We start from the raw sequence: 26,285 nt of genomic DNA, 5'->3' as shown, positions 1-26,285 counted from the left end.
TGATCAACACACAAAGCGTACAATATGTACCGAGAGGGATCAAGTGATCCCATGGTATGGTAAGCATTGTCCACTACGTGTTTGTGTCCTAACCCATGGTCTTCGTGAGAGTTCTATGTGGGGGTTAGGTGTGTTTCCATGGGCTTGCGTCAAAAGGAAGATCTCATACAACCCATGAAGGATGACGTCAAGTGGTGATCGTCATCAAGATTGCGGTGTGCAAGTTCAAGTGGATTAGCACGAATATATCATGCTTGAAGCTTGCCGTCCATTGTGGTGGCAATGGACTTGTGAAGATATGCTGAAGAGTGGCTCACCCATAGTGAGTATGGGGGAGCAATCAACTAGTCTTCATCAAGCCAATGCAATGAAGAAAGGTGGTACATCTTGAGGAAGCCAAGATCATCGTCATCTAGCTCAAGAGGACGAGGTGCAAGGTATAGGTTTGCCCTTGATAGATTTTCTGTTTTATGATAGATTGATGTAGTGTCAAGGGGGCTCTCAAGTGAGTAGCTTGATCATATCGTTCGTTGAGAGCTCAAACCATTTGCATCCTTGCATCATACTTCTTGGTTCTTGTTTAGTGTTTCTCTTTGTGAGTTTTAGAGCTTATGGTCATCTTCATGACAAGCTCGAGTTCATTGAAAACGGAGTCCATATGCATCTTCAATGATGTTTTCGATGTTGGGAGTTTTTACCGATCTTATTTGAAGAAGGGTTCTCACCATTTTATTATGGGCCTTTTCTAACTTTCTTATTATTGATATTTCTATCAAGAGTGTGTTATCCCATGTCGTTAGCTTTCCAACAAACTTGGTTTCGTTGAAATCGGAGTCCGTATGCGAAAGTTAGAGCAGATTCACTATCCACCGGTAGTACCGCTCCTAGTGCGAGCGGTAGTACCGCTCGTGTAGCGGTAGTACCGCCCCCGGAGCTGTAGTACCGCCCCGGAGCGGTAGTTATTTCTTACTACCGCTCGCTAGCTGTAGTACCGCTCTGGGTGGGCGGTAGTACCGCTTCGGGACGGTAGTACCTCTCTCTGAGCGGTTGTTCTTCGTCGGACTTTTTGCGAAGACTTTCTCTAGAGGTAGTACCACTAGGGTCTAGCGGTAGTACCGCCAGGGCTAGCAGTAGTACCGCTGTGCTCGGGCTGTAAGTGGGGGTAACGGTCTGATTTCTTCCCCCACTATATAAAGGGGTCTTCTTCCCCCTTGGACTAATTTTATCCGTTGAGCTCGTGTTCTTCCCCCATTGCTGACCTTCTTAGAGCTTGCTAACTCTCAATCCCTCCAATGATTCTTGCTAGTTCTTGAGGGAAAAGAGAGAGGATATCTAGATCCACATCTCCACCAATCACTTTCTACTCTATGTGAGGGGAACCCCTTGGATCTAGATCTTGGAGTTCTTTGTGAGCTCCTTGTTCTTCCTCTCATATTTCTCCATAGCTTTTGTTGTTGTGGAGGGATTTGAGTGTGAGGGACTTGACCATTTTGTGTGTTCTTGCCATTGCATGAGTTGCATCAGTTTGAGTTCTCCACGGTGATACGTGGAAGTGAAGTTTGAGAAGCCATATTACCTTTTGGTACTTAGTACCCTAGAGATTGTTCTTCATGGATGCTTTGGCGTCCTAGAAGCTTGGTGGTGTCTTGGAGCTCAATCATGGTGGTGTAAAGCTCCGGGAATGCGTCGGGGTCTCCAATTAGGTTGTGGAGATTGCCCCGAGCAATTTGTACGGGTACTGGTAACCGCCCCCAAGGGTTGCCATTTGTACGGGTTTGATGACCTCCCTCAAGGGCCCCTTAGTGGAATCACGACATCTTGCATTGTGCGAGGGGGTGAGGAGATTACGGTGGCCTTAGTGGCATCTTGGGGAGCATTGTGCCTCCACACCGCTCCAATGGAGATTAGCATCCGCAAGGGTGTGAACTTTGGGATACATCATCGTCTCCGCGTGCCTCGGTTATCTCTTACCCGAACCCTTTACTTATGCACTTCACTTTGTGATAGCCATATTGTTTATTGTCATATATCTTGCTATCACTTAGTTGTTTATCTTGCTTAGCATAAGTTGTTGGTGCACATAGGTGAGCCTAGTTGTTGTAGGTTTTGTGCTTGACAAATTAAACATTAGTTTTATTCCGCATTTCTTCAAGCCTAAACCGTAATTATTTTAAAGTGCCTATTCACCCCCCCTCTGAGACATCCACGTCCTTTCAGTCACCTTGCACGAGCGAGTCCACCTTGCAACGTTGGTACCATTTAATCTCTTCCTCGCGTAGTAGGCGGGCAATCTGCTCATTTAGATGGCTTTTTTGCTCAATCTCAACAGGAGAAAGAGGCCTCACCTCCGCAATTTTATTAAAGGTATTGATTAAGGTAGACAGTCGCAACTTTTCTTTTTTGTAGATGCCAACAGTGTGCTTGGCCCATCCACGAAGAAATCGATGCAAGGCGCTAATTCTATTAATGCATCATTGAATGGGCATGTTACCGCGAGGTTGACGCGCCCACACTTTCTTAACCAGGTCATGAAAGCCCTCTCTAGTGAGCCATCCCAGTTAAAATTTAAACTGATGACAGTTAGGGCTTGTAATTGATTATCCAAAATCGGTTAGCAATGGAGCGTGATCCGGTAAGGCCTCAATTCTTTCTAGTGCCCGTACCGAGGCTAGGGGATATTTATATCCCTAGTCGGTGGTAACTAGCACCCGATCCAGTTTTTCAAAGGTTGGAACTGATCGGCTATTGGCCGAGGTATACTGACGACTAGACATAGTGATCTCCCTCAGGTCCAGGCTGTCAATAACAACATTAAAGAGGAAAGGCCACCTAGTGCCAAACCGGTCATTGTTTTTTCCTGCTGATATCGAAGGATATTGAAATCCCCCCGATCAACATGGGATGGGGATTGTCTCGGCAGGTATTAACAAGTTCTTTTAGAAATGCAGACTTAAACTCCTCCTGAGCGGCGCCATATACAGCCACCAGGCTCCAAAGGAAGTTGTCGGACTTGTTTCGAAGGTGAAATTTGATATGATATCCCCCCTTTGATGTGGACAAAAGTTCCAAGTACGTAGAGTGGATGCCTAGCAAGATTCCACCGGACCTTCCGGTCGGGGGTAAGACGTGCCATTCATAATCATAACCACATGAAAAGTGGTCCAGATCACGTGTTGGGAAGTCACGTTTTCCCGACTCAGTGATGGCCACAAAGTCTAACGCATGATCCTTAACACAATCGGCAATGTGTTTGTGTTTAGCCAAGTAACCAAGACCTATGCTATTCCAAAACATGCCTCTCATGCTGAACCATTTTTTTATTTAGAGACCTTTGCCTTCTTATATGGACGCCCTCTTTTCTTTGCTGAACTAGACTTATTCTTGCGTACCGACGCAATAAGCTCACTGTCACGCCCAAGATGCGACCCTATCCTCAATCTGGCACGGGGCCTCGTCAGGGATAGAAGCGTATCTCGTCGTGTCGCAAGAATGGATATCGTTACAAGTACATGTACTGAAAAGGAGAGGTATATAAGAGAGTTGGCTTACACTCGCCACAAGCTACATCAGAGTCACCTCAGTACATTACATAACATCAAGAGTAAGAGCAGGGTCCCTCTACGGACGAAAATAAACGACAAAAGAAGAACGACGTCCATCCTTGCTATCCCAGGCTGCCGGCCTGGAACCCAATCCTAGATCGAAGAAGAAGAAGAAGAAGAGGCAACTCCAAATGAACAATCAACGCGCTCGCGTCATGTAACCTTTACCTGTACCTGCAACTGGGGTTGTAGTAATCTGTGAGCCACAGGGGACTCATCAATCTCATTTCCAAAGGTATCAAGACTAGCAAAGCTTAATGGGTGAGGCATGGTTAAGTGGTGAGGTTGCAGCAGCGCCTAAGCATATATTTGGTGGCTAACTTACGAGTGCAAGAATTAAGAGGGGGAAGATCTACGCATAACGGACGTGAACTACTGATGATCAAATGAATGATCCTGAACACCTACCTACGTCAGTCATAACCCCACCGTGTCCTCGATCGGAGAAGGAACTCACGAAAGAGACAGTCACGGTTACGCACACAGTTGGCATATTTTAATTAAGTTAACTTCAGGTTATCTAGAACCAGTGTTAAACAAAGTTTCCACGTTGCCACATAACCGCGGGCACGACTTTCCGAAAGATTTAACCCTGCAGGGGTGCTCCAACTAGTCCATCACAAATTACCACAAGCCGCATAGAAATCCTCAATCACGAAGCTCGCGATATCGTCGGATTCCCTAGTGGAAAACCTCAACTCTGAGATTACCCAAAGCATCACCGGAATCCCGATGCACAAGATATCTCGTCAAAGGTAAAACTAATCCAGCAAGGCCGCCCAACGTGTCGACGATCCCGATAGGAGTCGCGTACCTCGTTCTCAGGACACGGCGGATGAGCTAGACGTCGGGATCGCTAAACCTCCGGGTGACCAGAGGGGCGCCGGACATCGCTCAGGTGGGGCCAACACTCATGAGGAGCACTGGCCCGGGGGTTGATTAAATTATCCTCGGGGTCCGGAAAGTCCCTATGCAATTTTATTAGGTGTTTAGGCAAATGTAGTACCAAAGTTGGGCCTTGCCAGACCAGCTTTAATCTAAAACGAATTATCAAGGGGGTCCCCATAACAACCCCGATCGTGTTAGGAGCGCTCAATTATGGAACATAACACCGGTAGCCGGTAACTAAAGGGGGCAAAGGTGGAACAAAACACCAGGCTAGAAAGGCCGAGCCTTCCACCTTTTACCAAGTATATAGGTGCATTAAATTAAATAGCATTTAAAACGGTGATATAACAAGGAACCCCTGCTTGACATGGAAGCAACTGCACCTGCAACTAGCAACGCTATCAACAGGGTTAAGCAAGCAGTAACATAGCCAATCAGTGGTTTGCTAGGTTGAACAGGTTGATGGTTTCATGGCGTTGTAGAGAGGCTGATATTTAACAGGTGGTAGGCAACGAGACGTAAACGATAGCAACGGTAAAACTAGCATGGCAATGATAGTAATGGTATCTGGGGAAATGATCATCTTGCCTGAGATCCCGCTTGGAAGAAGAATGCCTCCGTGAAGCAGACGAACCGACGTAGTCGAACGGGTCCTCACATTCCGGCACGCGTGCGGAACTCCATCGAGACGGGGAAACCGGAAACAAGCATCAACACACGATAATCACCACACGATGCAAGACACACATGATGCATGAACGGTCTAAAACAAGGCGTGACAATCACAACAATCAAACACTACACATTAAGTGAAGCTCGATATGCAACGAGTTGCATATCGACGAAACTCCACGTTGAATTATTTAGTTCACTCCCGGTTAACTACACGCAATATTAATGTTGTCAAACATGCAAGAGGTGAAGCGGAAAATAAACTACCTATCTAGACACTTTAAATGAGGTCGGAAATGACATATAGCACCTCCGAAACGACCTCACCTGTTAATTTACAATTCTGTCCAGATCTGAATTAATGCATTTAATTGGTTGTTAAACAGCAAAACAAATAGGTTCACGTGATTCTACGCGTCATGGCAAGCAATCTACACATAAAGAACATCTCCAACGGAGCTACGGTTCAAAAGTTACAAGCACCGCAAGATATGATGGCATGAATGCAAAATGTGTGCAACGGCGGCTACGAGCACATCAACACAAACAACCAGCAAGAGGAAATGAATCTACACAAGATTCTAAGCAAGTTTCATGTAGGACACGATCAAATCGGAGCTACGGTTCGAAAACTACGAGCAAAACAAGAAAACATCACAATCTGCCCAAAACAGCCACATATCAACTTCTACGTCTCACAACTTCGGCTACACAACTCCGATAAGCTCAAGCAAAGCACGGCACAGAAGAGGGCAAAAAGCACAACTACAATCAACTAACAACATCTAGCATGGCAGCACGGAGCACTAGGAAAAGAAGACACAAAAATGGCACCTCACGCACTATTTCAGACTTAGTGAAAATAACACCTCCTGAAAGTGCACTTTTCAGCCTGAAGCAATATTGACAGCAGCAAAACCTATAGCTACAGGAGTCCAAATGGCATGAAACTTAACAGCATGCTAGAGAAACATAAGGGGTACAACTAACTCCATTGGTCCAACCCCAAAAGAGCTACAGATCACAAGCTAGAAGCAAAACAAAACAGCAACAAAATAATAACAGAATCCAGACTTAGAAATATTTCAGCTCCTCTAAAACAGCACTATTCAAGCAACTTGAGGGCATTCAAACAACACCTAAACATGCATTTCTATTGCAACCAAAAATACCAGGGGCTAAACAAAACATCCGAGATCAACTCTCTAGTTGACAACTAATTCAAACGAGGCCCGGAATAAAACCTACGGGTTAAACAAAAGGGCATCACGACAAAATATCTTGCGAACTAACTTCCTCAAAAGCTAAAACTAATTGCACAGAAAAATCCATGGGATTTTTCTACCCCGAAAACATATATAAAATGTGGGGTTTGTAACACAAAATATCGCCACCCAATAATGCGAGTTAATACCTCTAAACGGGAAAATAAACTACCGGCAAAACCCTACACGGAAAAATACGAGTGACCGCTCTAAAATACGTAGAAATATGGTCCCTAAAACATGGACATTAAATCTATGGCATACGGGCAATCCGGATACGCACGGAAATTAACTACGGAATGGATCCTAGCTAAACAGCACGTAAAACGAGGCATTAGGCACTCTAAACAGCGTTAAATAAATATGCATGTTCGATAAACGTGTTCTACTCGCGAAGCTACCCCAAAACGATATATAACACGCGTCGTTCCGACTTACGGGTAAAAAGATACGGGCGTTTTAAATAAATAGCTAAACCTGAAATAACTAAACCGAGAAGGGAAAAAATAAAAACGAGGTTTGCGCGGAAAACGAGGAAGAGAGAGAGAGGTTGTCCGAAAAATAAGGAGGAGGGGGGTTATTTATAAAGAAAAGGGGGCTCGGTTAACCGGAATCGCGCTGCGGATCCAACCGCGGGGTCGGATTCGGACGATTCCGAACGCGGGGCGCGCTACGTGGCCGTGTTGTGTAGATGTCCGGAGACGAGAGGGGAAACGGGCGGCACGACACGAATTTTAAAACACGCCAGACGTCCGACGGTAGACCAAATACGGTGCCGCTACGGGCGACCGTTCGGATACCAGACGGTCTCCGATCGCGACGAAATTCGACAGGCGGCCTAGCTATAACTAATCACAACCGCGTGCCAAGTTTCACCTCGATCAGAAAGAGTTTTTAAACGCACATTAAAAACAGGGTTTCGATGGTGCCGCGGGCGCGTGCGTGTGCGGTCGGGCTCAGAACGGACGACGACGAGAACCGGCAACTACTAACGAATGCAAGTTTTGAAAACTGGCGGCAACGGAGATGCCGATGCAATGCAGATGATGCGCATGATGCGATGATGACGCGACAAATAAAATAAATCACATGACGAAAACGGAAAGAGAGGGGAAGCTTCTGGAACGTCGGCACTGGGCTGTCACAACACTCCTACACTACAAGAGGATCTCGCCCCGAGATCCAGGAATGAAAGGGGGAGAGGATGAGAAAGCGAGAGGTAAAAATTTAGTCGCTTCTTTGACAAACGAGTGAAACCACAATCCTTGAAGGTTGCAAATAGATGAGGACTGATATGAGAGACGAGCAAGAATTCACGGAAAAATTCGGCAGCACTTCGGTAGGAAAATGGGACAAAAATTCGGAAAGGTGGAAGAAATAGACAATATTCACAACAAACAAGTAAATAGAGCAAGGGAACACCATGACCTTGATAGAACAACAAGATTGACCCAAATGAGCAACATCACAATGCCTCCGGAACAATAGAATATGAACTAGCTCAAGAGGAAGAAGAGAATGAAGAAAAGAATGACAACTACCATCACAATAGAATTGAAGAGCCTCCGGATAGAGAATTGACGTAGCAATTGGAAAAACCAACAACGAAAAGAACAAGATAGTAGTGGGCTTATGAAAATCATCTCAACAACTATGAGGTGACAACCAACCACTGGGAGAAACAAGGATAGCATGGGAGCAACAAGAAATGAGCACTCTTACACCAAGAGGATACATCGAGAACTTGGATTAATGACAAGCACCATGATAGCAACAATCCATAGGAAAGGCTTTAGGTGAAATCCAAACCAAGGTAACTCGATGAAGAAATCATGGGTTGAAATATCTCATGATCATAGAATTGGTGGTTTTAATTATCTCATACTTAAAAGGAAAACTCTCTGAGGCTCCTACACTAACAAGAAGGCTATAATGCCACCTCAAAGGATCAAGGAAGAACAAATGCACTTGAAAATGCAAGAGAACGGATACTTGAGGTTCTCCACCAAGAGTCTTGAAGAACACTTGAGAAATAATTGAAACCTTGATGAACCACCATGAAGGACCTCCGTGTAGAATGAATGATGCAAAGATATCAAGGTAGAAAATACTAAGATTATGACCTTGCAAAGTCTTCGATGAAGCTTCACGAAGAGAAACTTGAGAAAACTTGGCATTCCAGAAAGAAAAGATAAGAACACTTGAGAAAAAAAAGGAATTGATATCATGAGCCACTCCGGAAGAAAGATTCAGATTACAACGAACAAGGGTAAGAATTCTGTTATGCTTATCCTTCATCAAGTTAAATTGACGACAATCGACGGATTTAGCATATCACTTATTCTACTAGAAATGAATCTTGAAGAGCCAGAGAGCTAAGCACCACTTGAGGCATGATTGAAGGGCGCATCGGTAAGAATTCACAACTGAATGGGAATTCCAAGAATGCATGGAAACACATGAGAATGAATAGATCATAAGCCACCTAACAGAAAACTTGAACAAGGCACCGGATAATCGAGAGACGAACGAAGAGACAACAATTGAGAAGAATTAAGGATGAAGCTGAAAGCTGAGAACGAAGAATCTTCTAAAATGATGGCCTTCGGAGGAACGAGAAATAAAAACCACTCAGAGAAGCACCCGATAGCACGAAAGGGATTACCCATTATTGGAATAATGAGAGGGTAACACGAAGCTGAGCTGACAATCTTTACAAGAACGGGGCAAGCTTTACGAGGAACACTCCTTCGAATAGCAAGCTGAGAAAGATCGAGAACAACGCCAGGAATTACTGAGACCTCCGGAATAATGAAGAATGCAAGGTTGAGCCAAATATGAAAATTAATTCAAATAGAACTTGAAGAAGGGATATGACTGATGAAATTCATACTTCTTAGTTGAAAACAATTAAAGACCTCCGGAAAAGATTAAGGAGCCAGGTAAGATCCTGGGAAAGAACCTGTGGGTTATGGGCCCACTCAAAGAAAATCACGTTAGAAAATATTAGAAGAAAGATTGATATAGCCCCGGTAAGAAGAGAACTTGATGAGGTTGAGCGCCTCGAAATAGTTGAAAAGATTGGAAACAAGAACTACTGAGATAACTTCAACGCTCCGGATAGAGAAGAGAGGAATGGCAACAAGAAAGCGTGATAAAAATCTCCAACATGGGGAAGAATTTACAAGGAGGAAAAGGATAAGATGAGCACGGACAACTGAATTAAATTCACCGGGTAAGAGAGAAGGAACAGACAGCGGAAGCACCAAGAAAAGAAAACTCTTGGACGAAAATTGAATCACTAAGAAAAGGGTGGGAGGGCGGGGAAAACAAAGACAACTCGGGACAGATGAGATGAACTCCGGAATAAAGAGAAAATTATCTTGCAAAATTGGAGAGGATTGAATCCACTTGGAGAGAAACACACCGGTTGAATGGAATTAACATGACGACTCCGGTTGACAAGAATTTATAAGACGATTGATTGAGCAAAAGGATTTGCATTCTCATATAAAAATATGAAAACACCTCTTGGAAAGGTTTGAAATCACCACTTGACATCGAAGCAACTCGAATTACCATAATCAACAAAACAAGGATGCGGCTTGCAATTAGCCAGAACAAACTCATGAAAAAGATTTCCGTTCGAAATTTTCGTGGACAGGATCGCACGGGCACGATTTACAGTAGCCACCAAGTGCAAGGCAGTGCACCTGACATACGAAGCATCCCCGAGTCGTAGCAAGCTACAAGGACTCTTTAAGACACAACGTGTACCACTGTAAGTCGACCGTGAACAAACGAACCCACTAGATGTCGAACCCCAACCTAACATCATGCATTTGTTGGAAGATTGTCCTATAAGCAACTACTTGAATTCCCACCTATGAATTCCCGAAATATCTGGTCATGCAATCTGGTACACGGATACAAGGAGTAATTGTTGGGGAACGTCGCAAGGGAAACAAAAAAAATTTCCTACGCGCACGAAGACCTATCATGGTGATGTCCATCTACGAGAGGGGATGAGTGATCTACGTACCCTTGTAGATCGTACATCAGAAGCGTTAGTGAACGCGGTTGATGTAGTGGAACGTCCTCACGTCCCTCGATCCGCCCCGCGAACAATCCCGCGATCAGTCCCACGATCTAGTACCGAACGGACGGCACCTCCGCGTTCAGCACACGTACAGCTCGACGATGATCTCGGCCTTCTTGATCCAGCAAGAGAGACGGAGAGGTAGAAGAGTTCTCCGGCAGCGTGACGGCGCTCCGGAGGTTGGTGATGATCTCGTCTCAGCAGGGCTCCGACCGAGCTCCGCAGAAACGCGATCTAGAGGAAAAACTATGGAGGTATGTGGTCGGGCTGCCGTGGCAAAAGTTGTCTCAAATCAGCCCTAATACCTTAGTATATATAGGAGGGAGGGGGAGGGAAGAGGCAGTCTCAAACCCTCAAGGTTTGGCCGAAATTGGAGGTGGAGGAGTCCTACTCCAATCCTACTTGGAGTAGGATTCCACCTTCCCACTTGGAAACTCTTTCCACCTTGTGTTTTTTTCCTTCTCAAACCTCATGGGCCTTAGTGGGAACTTATTCCAGCCCACTAGGGGCTGGTTTATCTCTTCCCATAGCCCATGAGACCCCTTGGGGCGTGACACCCCTCCCGATGGTCCCCGGCACCCCTCCCGGCACTCCCGGTACACTACCGACGAGCCCGAAACTTTTCCGGTAATGCACGAAAACCTTCCGGTAACCAAATGGGGTCATCCTATATATCAATCTTCGTTTCCGGACCATTCCGGAAACCCTCGTGACGTCCGTGATCTCATCCGGGACTCCGAACAACATTCGGTAACCAACCATATAACTCAAATACGCATAAAACAACGTCGAACCTTAAGTGTGCAGACCCTGCGGGTTCGAGAACTATGTAGACATGACCCGAGAGACTCCTCGGTCAATATCCAATAGCGGGACCTGGATGCCCATATTGGATCCTACATATTCTACGAAGATCTTATCGTTTGAACCTCAGTGCCAAGGATTCGTATAATCCCGTATGTCATTCCCTTTGTCCTTCGGTATGTTACTTGCCCGAGATTCGATCGTCAGTATCCGCATACCTATTTCAATCTCGTTTACCGGCAAGTCTCTTTACTCGTTCCGTAATACAAGATCCCGCAACTTACACTAAGTTACATTGCTTGCAAGGCTTGTGTGTGATGTTGTATTACCGAGTGGGCCCCGAGATACCTCTCCGTCACACGGAGTGACAAATCCCAGTCTTGATCCATACTAACTCAACGAACACCTTCGGAGATACCTGTAGAGCATCTTTATAGTCACCCAGTTACGTTGCGACGTTTGATACACACAAAGCATTCCTCCGGTGTTAGTAAGTTATATGATCTCATGGTCATAGGAATAAATACTTGACACGCAGAAAACAGTAGCAACAAAATGACACGATCAACATGCTACGTCTATTAGTTTGGGTATAGTCCATCACATGATTCTCCTAATGATGTGATCCCGTTATCAAGTGACAACACTTGCCTATGGCTAGGAAACCTTGACCATCTTTGATCAACGAGCTAGTCAACTAGAGGCTTACTAGGGACAGTGTTTTGTCTATGTATCCACACAAGTATTGTGTTTCCAATCAATACAATTATAGCATGGATAATAAACGATTATCATGAACTAAGAAATATAATAATAACTAATTTATTATTGCCTCTAGGGCATATTTCCAACAGTCTCCCACTTGCACTAGAGTTAATAATCTAGTTCACATCACCATGTGATTCCAATGAATTTAACACCCATATAGTTATGGGGTCTGATCACGTCTTGCTTGTGAGAGAGGTTTTAGTCAACGGTTCTGAAACTTTTAGATCCGTGCGTTCTTTACAAATCTTTATGTCATCTTATAGATGCTGCTACTACGTGCTATTCGGAAATGCTCCAAATATCTACTCTACTATACGAATCCGTTTCACTACTCATAGTTATTCGGATTAGTGTCAAAGCTTACATCGACGTAACCCTTTACGACGAACTCTTCAACCACCTCCATAATCAAGAAAAATTCCTTAGTCCATTAGTTACTAAGGATAAATTTTGACCGCTGCTAGTGATTCAATCATGGATCACTCTCTGTACCCTCAACAGACTTTGAGTCAAGGCACACATTAGGTGCGGTACACAGCATGGCATACTTTAGATTCTACGGCTAAGGCATAGAAGACGACCTTCGTCTATTCTCTTTATTCTGCCGTGGTCAGGTTTTGAGTCTTACTCAAATTCACACCTCACAACGCAACCAAGAACTCCTTCTTTGTTGATCTATTTTGAACTCTTTCAAAAACTTGTCAAGGCATGCATCTTGTTGAAACTTCTATTAAGCGTTTTCGATCTATCTCCATAGATCTTTGATGCTCAATGTTCAAGTAGCATAATCCAGGTACTCCTTTGAAAACTTCTTTCAAACAATCTTGTATGCTTTACAGAAATTCTACGTTACTTCTGATCCACAATATGTCAACCACATATACCTATCAGAAATTCTATAGTGCTCCTACTCACTTCTTTGGAAATACAAGTTTCTCATAAACCTTGTACACACCCAAAATCTTTGATCATCTCATCAAAGTGTATATTCCAACTCCGAGATGCTTGCACCAGTCCATTGAAGGATCACTGGAGTTTGCATACTTGCTAGTATCTTTAGGATCGACAAAACCTTCTCGTTGTATCACATACAATGTTTGCTCAAGGAAACCGTCGAGAAAACAATGTTTTGACATCCTACGTGCAATATTTCATAAATAATGCATCAACAACTAACATAATTCTAACAGACCTTTAGCATCGCTACGAGTGAGAAAGTCTCATCATAGTCAACTGTTTGATCTTGTCGAAAACATCTTTGCGACAAGTCGAGCTTTTCTTAATAGTGACTTATCACCATCATCGTCTGTCTTCTTTTAAAGATCCATTTTACCCAATAGTCCCACGACCATCAAGTAGTTCTACCAAAGTCTACACTTTGGTTTCACACATGGATCCTCTCTCGGATTTCATGGCTTCCAGCCATTTGTCGGAATCTGGGCCCACCATCGCTTTCTCCATAACTCGTAGGTTCACTGTTGCTCAACAACATGACCTCCAAGACAGGGTTACCGTACTACTCTGCAGCAGTACGCGACCTTGTCGACCTACGAGGTTTGTAGTAACTTGATTCGAAGCTCAATGATCACCATCATCAGCTTCCACTTCAATTGGTGTAGGCGCCACAGGAACAACTTCCTACGCCCCGCTACACACTGGTTGAAGTGATGGTTCAATAACCTCATCAAGTTCTACTACCCTCCCACTCAATTCTTTCGAGATAAACCTTTTCTCGAGAAAGTATCCTTTTCTAGAAACAAACACTTTGCTTTCGGATCTGAGATAGGAGATGTACCCAACTGTTTTGGATATCCTATGAAGATGCATTTATCCGCTTTGGGTTCGAGCTTATCAGACTAAAACCTTTTTCACATAAGTTTCGAAGCCCCAAACTTTCAAGAAACGACAGTTTAGATTTCTCTAAACCTCAGTCTATACTGTGTCATCTCAACGGAAATACGCGGTGCCCTATTTAAAGTGAATGTGGTTGTCTCTAATGCATAACCCATAAACGATAGTGGTAATTCGATAAGATACATCACATCATGCACCATACTAAATAGTGCGTGGTATGACGTTCAGACACATCATCACACCATGACGTTCCAGGTGGCATGAACTGTGAAACAATTTCCACATTGTCTTAACTGTGTACCAAAAACTCGTAACTCAGATATTCATTTCTATGATCATATCGTAGACAGTTCATCCTCTTGTTACGACGAACTTCACTCTGAAACAGAATTGAACTTTTCAATATTTCAGACTTGTGATTCATTAAGTAAATACTCCTGTATCTACTCAAGTCGTCAGTGAAGTAAGAACATAATGATATCCACTGCGTGCCTCAGCACTCACTGGACTACATACATCAAAATGTATCACTTCCAACAAGTTACTATCTTGTTTCATCTCAATGAAAACAAGGCCTTGCTCATGTGGTATGATTTGCATGTCACTAGTGATTCGAAATCAGGTGAGTAAAGATCCATCAGCATGGAGCCTCTTCATGCAATTCATACTAACATGACTCAAGCGGCAGTGCCACAAGTAAGTGGCACTATCATCATTTAACTCGTATCTTTTGGCACCAATGTGTAACACTACAATCGAGATTCAATAAACCATTGAAGGTGATTATTCAAGCAAATAGAGTAACCATTATTCTCTTTGAATGAACAATCGTATTGTAATAAACACGATCCAATCATGTTCATGCCTAACGCAAGCACCAAATAACAATTATTTAGGTTCAACACCAATCCCGATGGTAGAGGGAGCGTGCGACGTTTGATCATATCAACCTTGGAAACACTTCCAACACGTATCGTCACCTCGCCTTTAGCTAGTCTCCGTTTATGTCGTAGCTTTCATTTCGCGTTACTAATCACTTAGCAACCGAACCAGTATCCAATACCCTCATGCTACTAGGAGTACTAGTAAAGTACACATCAACATTATGTATATCAAATACACTTCTTTCGACTTTTGCCAGCCTTCTTATCTACCAAGTATCTTGAGTTGCTCCGCCTCAGTGATTGTTCCCCTCATTACAGAAGCACTTAGTCTCGGGTTTGGGTTTAATCTTGGGTCTCTTCATTAGTGCAGCAACTGTTTTGCCGTTTCACGAAGTATCCCTTCTAGCCCTTGCCTTTCTTGAAACTTAGTGGTTTTACAAACCATCAACTATTGATGCTCTTTCTTGATTTCTACTTTCGCAGTGTCAAACATCGCGAATCGCTCAAGGATCATTGTATGTATCCTTGATATGTTATAGTTCATCACGAAGCTCTCACAGCTTGGTGGCAGTGACTTTGGAGAACTATCACTATCTCATCTGGAAGATTAACTCCCACTTGATTCAAGCGATTGTCGTACTCAGACAATCTGAGCACATGCTCAACGATTGAGCCTTTTCTCCTGTGCTTTGTGGACAAAGAATCTTGTCGGAGGTCTCGTACCTCTTAACAAGGGCACAAGCATGAAATCACAATTTCATCTCTTTAGAACATCACTTATGTTCCGTGACGTTTTACAACGTTTTCGGCGCCTTGCTTCTAAGCCATGAAGTATTTTGTACTGAACTATCGTGTAGTCATCAGAAACGTGTATGTCGGATGTTCACAGCATCCACAGACGACGCTCGAGGTGCAGCACACCGAGTGGTGCATTAAGGACATAAGCCTTCTGTGCAGCAACGAGGACAATCCTCGGTTTTACAGACTCAGTCTGCAAAGTTTGCTACTATCAACTTTCAACTAAATTTTCTCTAGGAACATATAAAACAGTAGAGCTATAGCGCAAGCTACATCGTAATTCGCAAAGACCATTAGACTATGTTCATGACAATTAGTTCAATTAATCATATTACTTAAGAACTCCCACTCAAAAAGTACATCTCTCTAGTCATTTGAGTGGTACATGATCCAAATCCACTATCTCAAGTCCGATCATCACGTGAGTCGAGAATAGTTTCAGTGGTAAGCATCTCTATGCTAATCATATCAACTATACGATTCATGCTCGACCTTTCGGTCTCATGTGTTCCGAGGCCATGTCTGCACATGCAAGGCTCGTCAAGCTTAACCCGAGTGTTCTGCGTGCGCAACTGTTTTGCACCCGTTGTATGTGAACGTTGAGTCTATCACACCCGATCATCACGTGGTGTCTCGAAACGACGAACTGTAGCAACGGTGCACAGTCGGGGAGAACACAATTTCGTCTTGAAATTTTAGTGAGAGATCACCTCATAATGCTACCGTCGTTCTAAGCAAAATAAGGTGCATAAAAGGATTAACATCACATGCAATTCATAAGTGACATGATATGGCCATCATCACAGGCTTCTTGATCTCCATCACCAAAGCACCGGCACGATCTTCTTGTCACCGGCGTCACACCATGATCGCCATCATCATGATCTCCATCAACGTGTCGCCATCGGGGTTGTCGTGCTACTCATGCTATTACTACTAAAGCTACGTCCTAGCAAAATAGTAAACGCATCTGCAAGCACAAACGTTAGTTATAAAGACAACCCTATGGCTCCTGCCGGTTGCCGTACCATCGACGTGCAAGTCGATATTATCTATTACAACATGATCATCTCATACATCCAATATATCACATCACATCGTTGGCCATATCACATCACAAGCATACCCTGCAAAAACAAGTTAGACGTCCTCTAATTTTGTTGTTGCATGTTTTACGTGGTGACCGAGGGTATCTAGTAGGATCGCATCTTACTTACGCAAACACCACAACGGAGATATATGAGTTGCTATTTAACCTCATCCAAGGACCTCCTCGGTCAAATCCGATTCAACTAAAGTTGGAGAAACAGTCACTTGCCAGTCATCTTTGAGCAAAGGGGGTTACTCGTAACGATGAAACCAGTCTCTCGTAAGCGTACGAGTAATGTCGGTCCAAGCCGCTTCAATCCAACAATACCGCGGAATCAAGAAAAGACTAAGGAGGGCAGCAAAACGCACATCACCGCCCACAAAAACTTTTGTGTTCTACTCGAGAAGACATCTACGCATGAACCTAGCTCTGATGCCACTGTTGGGGAACGTCGCAAGGGAAACAAAAAAAATTTCCTACGCGCACGAAGACCTATCATGGTGATGTCCATCTACGAGAGGGGATGAGTGATCTACGTACCCTTGTAGATCGTACAGCAGAAGCGTTAGTGAACGCGGTTGATGTAGTGGAACGTCCTCACGTCCCTCGATCCGCCCCGCGAACAATCCCGCGATCAGTCCCACGATCTAGTACCGAACGGACGGCACCTCCGCGTTCAGCACACGTACAGCTCGATGATGATCTCGGCCTTCTTGATCCAGCAAGAGAGACGGAGAGGTAGAAGAGTTCTCCGGCAGCGTGACGGCGCTCCGGAGGTTGGTGATGATCTCGTCTCAGCAGGGCTCCGCCCGAGCTCCGCAGAAACGCGATCTAGAGGAAAAACTATGGAGGTATGTGGTCGGGCTGCCGTGGCAAAAGTTGTCTCAAATCAGCCCTAATACCTTAGTATATATAGGAGGGAGGGGGAGGGAAGAGGCAGTCTCAAACCCTCAAGGTTTGGCCGAAATTGGAGGTGGAGGAGTCCTACTCCAATCCTACTTGGAGTAGGATTCCACCTTCCCACTTGGAAACTCTTTCCACCTTGTGTTTTTTTCCTTCTCAAACCTCATGGGCCTTAGTGGGAACTTATTCCAGCCCACTAGGGGCTGGTTTATCTCTTCCCATAGCCCATGAGACCCCTTGGGGCGTGACACCCCTCCCGATGGTCCCCGGCACCCCTCCCGGCACTCCCGGTACACTACCGACGAGCCCGAAACTTTTCCGGTAATGCACGAAAACCTTCCGGTAACCAAATGGGGTCATCCTATATATCAATCTTCGTTTCCGGACCATTCCGGAAACCCTCGTGACGTCCGTGATCTCATCCGGGACTCCGAACAACATTCGGTAACCAACCATATAACTCAAATACGCATAAAACAACGTCGAACCTTAAGTGTGCAGACCCTGCGGGTTCGAGAACTATGTAGACATGACCCGAGAGACTCCTCGGTCAATATCCAATAGCGGGACCTGGATGCCCATATTGGATCCTACATATTCTACGAAGATCTTATCGTTTGAACCTCAGTGCCAAGGATTCGTATAATCCCGTATGTCATTCCCTTTGTCTTTCGGTATGTTACTTGCCCGAGATTCGATCGTCAGTATCCGCATACCTATTTCAATCTCGTTTACCGGCAAGTCTCTTTACTCGTTCCGTAATACAAGATCCCGCAACTTACACTAAGTTACATTGCTTGCAAGGCTTGTGTGTGATGTTGTATTACCGAGTGGGCCCCGAGATACCTCTCCGTCACACGGAGTGACAAATCCCAGTCTTGATCCATACTAACTCAACGAACACCTTCGGAGATACCTGTAGAGCATCTTTATAGTCACCCAGTTACGTTGCGACGTTTGATACACACAAAGCATTCCTCCGGTGTTAGTAAGTTATATGATCTCATGGTCATAGGAATAAATACTTGACACGCAGAAAACAGTAGCAACAAAATGACACGATCAACATGCTACGTCTATTAGTTTGGGTCTAGTCCATCACATGATTCTCCTAATGATGTGATCCCGTTATCAAGTGACAACACTTGCCTATGGCCAGGAAACCTTGACCATCTTTGATCAACGAGCTAGTCAACTAGAGGCTTACTAGGGACAGTGTTTTGTCTATGTATCCACACAAGTATTGTGTTTCCAATCAATACAATTATAGCATGGATAATAAACGATTATCATGAACTAAGAAATATAATAATAACTAATTTATTATTGCCTCTAGGGCATATTTCCAACAGTAATATCACACAAATCCTATACTAAACCATCACTTGTATCACCTCCGTCAACACACAACCAGAATCTCGGACCTTCATCTACAACAGACCCTCGTGATCACAACGATACAAAGCATGGCAGTACTCCCGAACAATCTGCACCAGTACTGGGGACATCGGGGTTATCTCACCACTACTAGTATTGAGGCAATTACGAACATCCTTCGTCCTGAGATACTAAGAAATCTGAATGATAACGATGTGCTCAAGAATCCCCTGGAGCTCAACTCCCCGGAAGAAGATCAAGTCAGACAGGAGGCACCAAGACAGAACTCCGTCACATCGGCATCATATAGATCCCAAGAATATCCGCGTGATCCTAAAAATATTTTGAGTGGGAAGAGGAGTAGGATAAATTATTACGTCAAGATTCCTCACTAGAGCATAGAAGAGGAGAAAAAAGAATCCTACTCTCCGATATATAACTAAGACTCAAATAGTTTTTCACTAGACTCGACTCGGCCAAGTTCGATCAATCAAGGGGGCTCCTAGGTCGGTCCTTGCTCTGATACCAACTTGTCACGCCCAAGATGCGACCCTATCCTCAATCTGGCACGGGGCCTCGTCAGGGATAGAAGCGTATCTCGTCGTGTCGCAAGAATGGATATCGTTACAAGTACATGTACTGAAAAGGAGAGGTATATAAGAGAGTTGGCTTACACTCGCCACAAGCTACATCAGAGTCACCTCAGTACATTACATAACATCAAGAGTAAGAGCAGGGTCCCTCTACGGACGAAAATAAACGACAAAAGAAGAACGACGTCCATCCTTGCTATCCCAGGCTGCCGGCCTGGAACCCAATCCTAGATCGAAGAAGAAGAAGAAGAAGAGGCAACTCCAAATGAACACTCAACGCGCTCGCGTCATGTAACCTTTACCTGTACCTGCAACTGGGGTTGTAGTAATCTGTGAGCCACAGGGGACTCAGCAATCTCATTTCCAAAGGTATCAAGACTAGCAAAGCTTAATGGGTGAGGCATGGTTAAGTGGTGAGGTTGCAGCAACGCCTAAGCATATATTTGGTGGCTAACTTACGAGTGCAAGAATTAAGAGGGGGAAGATCTACGCATAACGGGCGTGAACTACTGATGATCAAATGAATGATCCTGAACACCTACCTACGTCAGTCATAACCCCACCGTGTCCTCGATCGGAGAAGGAACTCACGAAAGAGACAGTCATGGTTACGCACACAGTTGGCATATTTTAATTAAGTTAACTTCAGGTTATCTAGAACCAGTGTTAAACAAAGTTTCCACGTTGCCACATAACCGCGGGCACGGCTTTCCGAAAGATTTAACCCTGCAGGGGTGCTCCAACTAGTCCATCACAAATTACCACAAGCCGCATAGAAATCCTCAATCACGAAGCTCGCGATATCGTCGGATTCCCTAGTGGAAAACCTCAACTCTGAGATTACCCAAAGCATCACCGGAATCCCGATGCACAAGATATCTCGTCAAAGGTAAAACTAATCCAGCAAGGCCGCCCGACGTGTCGACGATCCCGATAGGAGTCGCGTACCTCGTTCTCAGTACACGGCGGATGAGCTAGACGTCGGGATCGCTAAACCTCCGGGTGACCAGAGGGGCGCCGGACATCGCTCAGGTGGGGCCAACACTCATGAGGAGCACTGGCCCGGGGGTTGATTAAATTATCCTCGGGGTCCGGAAAGTCCCTATGCAATTTTATTAGGTGTTTAGGCAAATGTAGTACCAAAGTTGGGCCTTGCCAGACCAGCTTTAATCTAAAACGAATTATCAAGGGGGTCCCCATAACAACCCCGATCGTGTTAGGAGCGCTCAATTATGGAACATAACACCGGTAGCCGGTAACTAAAGGGGGCAAAGGTGGAACAAAACACCAGGCTAGAAAGGCCGAGCCTTCCACCTTTTACCAAGTATATAGGTGCATTAAATTAAATAGCATTTAAAACGGTGATATAACAAGGAACCCCTGCTTGACATGGAAGCAACTACACCTGCAACTAGCAACGCTATCAACAGGGTTAAGCAAGCAGTAACATAGCCAATCAGTGGTTTGCTAGGTTGAACAGGTTGATGGTTTCATGGCGTTGTAGAGAGGCTGATATTTAACAGGTGGTAGGCAACGAGACGTAAACGATAGCAACGGTAAAACTAGCATGGCAATGATAGTAATGGTATCTGGGGAAATGATCATCTTGCCTGAGATCCCGCTTGGAAGAAGAATGCCTCCGTGAAGCAGACGAACCGACGTAGTCGAACGGGTCCTCACATTCCGGCACGCGTGCGGAACTCCATCGAGACGGGGAAACCGGAAACAAGCATCAACACACGATAATCACCACACGATGCAAGACACACATGATGCATGAACGGTCTAAAACAAGGCGTGACAATCACAACAATCAAACACTACACATTAAGTGAAGCTCGATATGCAACGAGTTGCATATCGACGAAACTCCACGTTGAATTATTTAGTTCACTCCCGGTTAACTACACGCAATATTAATGTTGTCAAACATGCAAGAGGTGAAGCGGAAAATAAACTACCTATCTAGACACTTTAAATGAGGTCGGAAATGACATATAGCACCTCCGAAACGACCTCACCTGTTAATTTACAATTCTGTCCAGATCTGAATTAATGCATTTAATTGGTTGTTAAACAGCAAAACAAATAGGTTCACGTGATTCTACGCGTCATGGCAAGCAATCTACACATAAAGAACATCTCCAACGGAGCTACGGTTCAAAAGTTACAAGCACCGCAAGATATGATGGCATGAATGCAAAATGTGTGCAACGGCGGCTACGAGCACATCAACACAAACAACCAGCAAGAGGAAATGAATCTACACAAGATTCTAAGCAAGTTTCATGTAGGACACGATCAAATCGGAGCTACGGTTCGAAAACTACGAGCAAAACAAGAAAACATCACAATCTGCCCAAAACAGCCACATATCAACTTCTACGTCTCACAACTTCGGCTACACAACTCCGATAAGCTCAAGCAAAGCACGGCACAGAAGAGGGCAAAAAGCACAACTACAATCAACTAACAACATCTAGCATGGCAGCACGGAGCACTAGGAAAAGAAGACACAAAAATGGCACCTCACGCACTATTTCAGACTTAGTGAAAATAACACCTCCTGAAAGTGCACTTTTCAGCCTGAAGCAATATTGACAGCAGCAAAACCTATAGCTACAGGAGTCCAAATGGCATGAAACTTAACAGCATGCTAGAGAAACATAAGGGGTACAACTAACTCCATTGGTCCAACCCCAAAAGAGCTACAGATCACAAGCTAGAAGCAAAACAAAACAGCAACAAAATAATAACAGAATCCAGACTTAGAAATATTTCAGCTCCTCTAAAACAGCACTATTCAAGCAACTTGAGGGCAGTCAAACAACACCTAAACATGCATTTCTATTGCAACCAAAAATACCAGGGGCTAAACAAAACATCCGAGATCAACTCTCTAGTTGACAACTAATTCAAACGAGGCCCGGAATAAAACCTACGGGTTAAACAAAAGGGCATCACGACAAAATATCTCGCGAACTAACTTCCTCAAAAGCTAAAACTAATTGCACAGAAAAATCCATGGGATTTTTCTACCCCGAAAACATATATAAAATGTGGGGTTTGTAACACAAAATATCGCCACCCAATAATGCGAGTTAATACCTCTAAACGGGAAAATAAACTACCGGCAAAACCCTACACGAAAAAATACGAGTGACCGCTCTAAAATACGTAGAAATATGGTCCCTAAAACATGGACATTAAATCTATGGCATACGGGCAATCCGGATACGCACGGAAATTAACTACGGAATGGATCCTAGCTAAACAGCACGTAAAACGAGGCATTAGGCACTCTAAACAGCGTTAAATAAATATGCATGTTCGATAAACGTGTTCTACTCGCGAAGCTACCCCAAAACGATATATAACACGCGTCGTTCCGACTTACGGGTAAAAAGATACGGGCGTTTTAAATAAATAGCTAAACCTGAAATAACTAAACCGAGAAGGGAAAAAATAAAATAAAACTAAATGTCCATCGGGCCGAATCTGAGGCGCAATCTAACTAAACAACGCACTGGGCGGAGTACAAGGGGTGATTCTCACCTCGGGCTGGCCCGGTTGAGGAGGCAGAGGAGGCCTGGGCCGAGGTGGGCCGGCTCGGGGCCCAGGCGCTGGCGGGGTGGCTCGGGCGAGGCCGACCTCCTGGCCGAGCGCGTGAGCCACGGCGGCGGCCGGCGGCGGCTCCAGGCGGGGCGGCGCGGCGGGGGTAGAAGAGGGGAAACCGTGGGGGCCGGCCGGATCGGGAGGGATCCGGGCACGGGAGCCCCTGTCCCGGCGGCGGCGGCGGCGAGCTCCGGGCGGAGGGCGGCGCGGTTCGGGGTGGTCCTCGGCGGACCCGAGGCACGGGAGACCCCCGGCGGGAACTGGCGCGGCGGCCCTCTGTGCGGGGGAAGGCGGCGGCGCTACGGGGAGCCGGGGCGGCGCGGGGTCGGCGCGGCCGGCGGGGATGGCGCGCCCCGAGGCCGACGGGGCTCCGGCGAGCAGGCAGGGGAGGCGAGGCCGGGGAAGAGCTCGGACTGGGAGCTCGAACAGGGGCGGCGGCGGCTCGGGCCCGGGCGGGCCCCGGATGGGCTTCGCGGGCCCGGCGGCGCGGCAGGGGAGAGAGAGGTGGGGCGGCGGCTAGGGTTTGCGCGGAAAACGAGGAAGAGAGAGAGAGGTTGTCCGAAAAATAAGGAGGAGGGGGGTTATTTATAAAGAAAAGGGGGCTCGGTTAACCGGAATCGCGCTCCGGATCCAACCGCGGGGTCGGATTCGGACGATTCCGAACGCGGGGCGCGCTACGTGGCCGTGTTGTGTAGATGTCCGGAGACGAGAGGGGAAACGGGCGGCGCGACACGAATTTTAAAACACGCCAGACGTCCGACGGTAGACCAAATACGGTGCCGCTACGGGTGACCGTTCGGATACCAGACGGTCTCCGATCGCGACGAAATTCGACAGGCGGCCTAGCTATAACTAATCACGACCGCGTGCCAAGTTTCACCTCGATCAGAAAGAGTTTTTAAACGCACATTAAAAACAGGGTTTCGATGGTGCCGCGGGCGCGTGCGTGTGCGGTCGGGCTCAGAACGGACGACGACGAGAACCGGCAACTACTAACGAATGCAAGTTTTGAAAACTGGCGGCAACGGAGATGCCGATGCAATGCAGATGATGCGCATGATGCGATGATGACGCGACAAATAAAATAAATCACATGACGAAAACGAAAGAGAGGGGAAGCTTCTGGAACGTCGGCACTGGGCTGTCACACTCACATAGCATAGTGTCACGTACAGTATCGTCAAGGTCTAGTTCAGTCGTGTCTTTAACCAGATGGGAGAGAAGCTTGCCTTCGTGATTGGCATCAACATCCTCATCCTCCTCATCTGACATGAGAGGGTCAACAAAACTCGACAAGTTAGGAGCAACCATAAGCCAGTCGAACTCCACTTGTTTAAGATCCTTAACCGAAAAATCCACATCTTTCTCATTACGTCCCAATGAAACTCCAAGGCTAGTAATATTTGAAGATACTTTGGATTTATCAAAAGACAAAAAGGATTTACGAGAGGAGGTACCTTTGAAGTCGAGGTTGCGAGCAGCCGTCCTGCGCATGACCTTCGCCATAGAGTCCTCGTCGGTGGTTGTTGTACCGTCAACTCCGATGGAGTGACGCCCGCTGCGCCTCAACGGCGAAGGAGTGACGTCGGCCACAGTGACCGTCCCGGCGACCCCGAGAGGCCGAGTAGACGGATGCGGTGATGATGTAGAAGACCGCAGGGGCTGCACCTCACCCTCCGCAAGAGCTTCGGACGCCGAATCCCCTCCCGGCGTCGGAGGCGAAGAGGACAAAGCTCGCACCTCCGCCATCGCTGACTCATGGCCAGCCTGAATGGACGGTGAGAAAATCACTCCCCGTTGAGTAGGATAAGCAAGTGATGGCGATGGTGGCGGTGATGAACCGCTCGCAGTAGCCACAGCAGGTGCCATCCCCTCAGGCTCAGACCGCACGTGGGCCCCCTCGTCGAGGCGAGGCGGTGTCACCAGGTGAGTCGGTGTCGACAGCGTCGAAGACCGGGGCGCCGGCGTCGTCAATGGAGGCGTAGTGATGGCCAGGGTCGCCATAGATGAAGGATCCGGTGCCGACGAAGAGGACCCCTTTAAAGGCGAAGAAGCATCCGTGGTGGGCCGACCTCGATGAGGGTTCAACGATGTGACGGCAATGGCCATCTGCATGGGCATCGCTCCGCCCAAGGTAGGAGGAACCAAAGAGTTGTTGGACGATGAAGTGGGTTTGGACCTCTTACTTGGATCGTTGGCCCTCACTTTATCCTCCCTTTCATGCCCCTTGTCGCCCCTTGGATCATCTCCGTGCTCCCAGACTTGAGGCACCAAATCAGTATCAACACGGAAGTCTGATTTTTCTAGACTGTACCGAAACACATAACCCTTCCTCTGAACAACTACATCGGAAGAGAGAGAATCAATTGTGCTCCTATTGAAAGCATCGAGGTTCAGCACCGCTACCTGGATACGAACAATTCCTCTCTGACGCAAACAGAGAAGGTCAACATCTAGAGTAGTGCCAATCACCGAGCCGACCGCCCAAAGACCCAAGAAGTGGCGGAGAGCGTGAGGCCCCTCATGCACGTGCACCCAAATAGGTAGTAGCTCGAATCGATGTGGTATCTCCTCAGACTTCAATGGCTTGAACTCGATGGTGACATTGTGAGACTTGATGAAAACTACAAACCCAGTCACCCTTTGTAGAACTTCCTCACTTGGGAAGGACATGAGAAAAGCATCCCGACCATGCGGTATAGCCTCCCAAGTCCACTGCTGCTGGTGCTGAGCAATCTTAGCAACCTCTGTCTCCATGATACTGGGAGTGATAGAGCCACTAGAAATCGATACCAACGTCGTTGGTGAATCCTGTGGAGAGAGATCCTGCCTACAGACATTGTCGGGCATCTGAAAGAAGGCCATATTTTTAGTTCCATATCCGCAAAGCATCGCCACCGGCTTCGGCATCTTGAGAACAGGACATCGACGCATGGTCATTGGGTGATTTGTCTTGTTACAAATGAAACAATAATGTTGTGTCTCGCAGTCATCATATGTGTCCTACAGATTGGCATTTAGAACACCACAACTTTTTTGGGACCGTTGCAACCTCGGCTGCCCCTGAAGATTG

The 26,285-nt window shown here is 46.0% G+C and overlaps 1 protein-coding gene across 1 annotated transcript in view; it reads right to left on the bottom strand.

Annotated features, from left to right (window-relative positions):
• Positions 1 to 25,518, bottom strand: part of LOC123412169 (mucin-7-like) — a 41,687-nt gene extending 16,169 nt beyond the window's left edge. The window contains exon 1 of the mRNA XM_045105109.1: positions 24,670 to 25,518. Coding sequence (XP_044961044.1) covers positions 24,670 to 25,333 — 664 coding nt within the window. The 5' untranslated portion in view covers positions 25,334 to 25,518. The remainder of the gene's footprint in view (positions 1 to 24,669) is intronic.
• Between the last annotated feature and the right edge of the window lie 767 nt (positions 25,519 to 26,285).

This window comes from Hordeum vulgare, chromosome 7H (genome assembly GCF_904849725.1).
Source record: "Hordeum vulgare subsp. vulgare chromosome 7H, MorexV3_pseudomolecules_assembly, whole genome shotgun sequence".
Classification (NCBI taxonomy): Eukaryota; Viridiplantae; Streptophyta; class Magnoliopsida; order Poales; family Poaceae; genus Hordeum; species Hordeum vulgare.
Note: the sequence above shows the minus strand (reverse complement) of the source record. Positions and strands in the feature narration are given on the sequence as shown.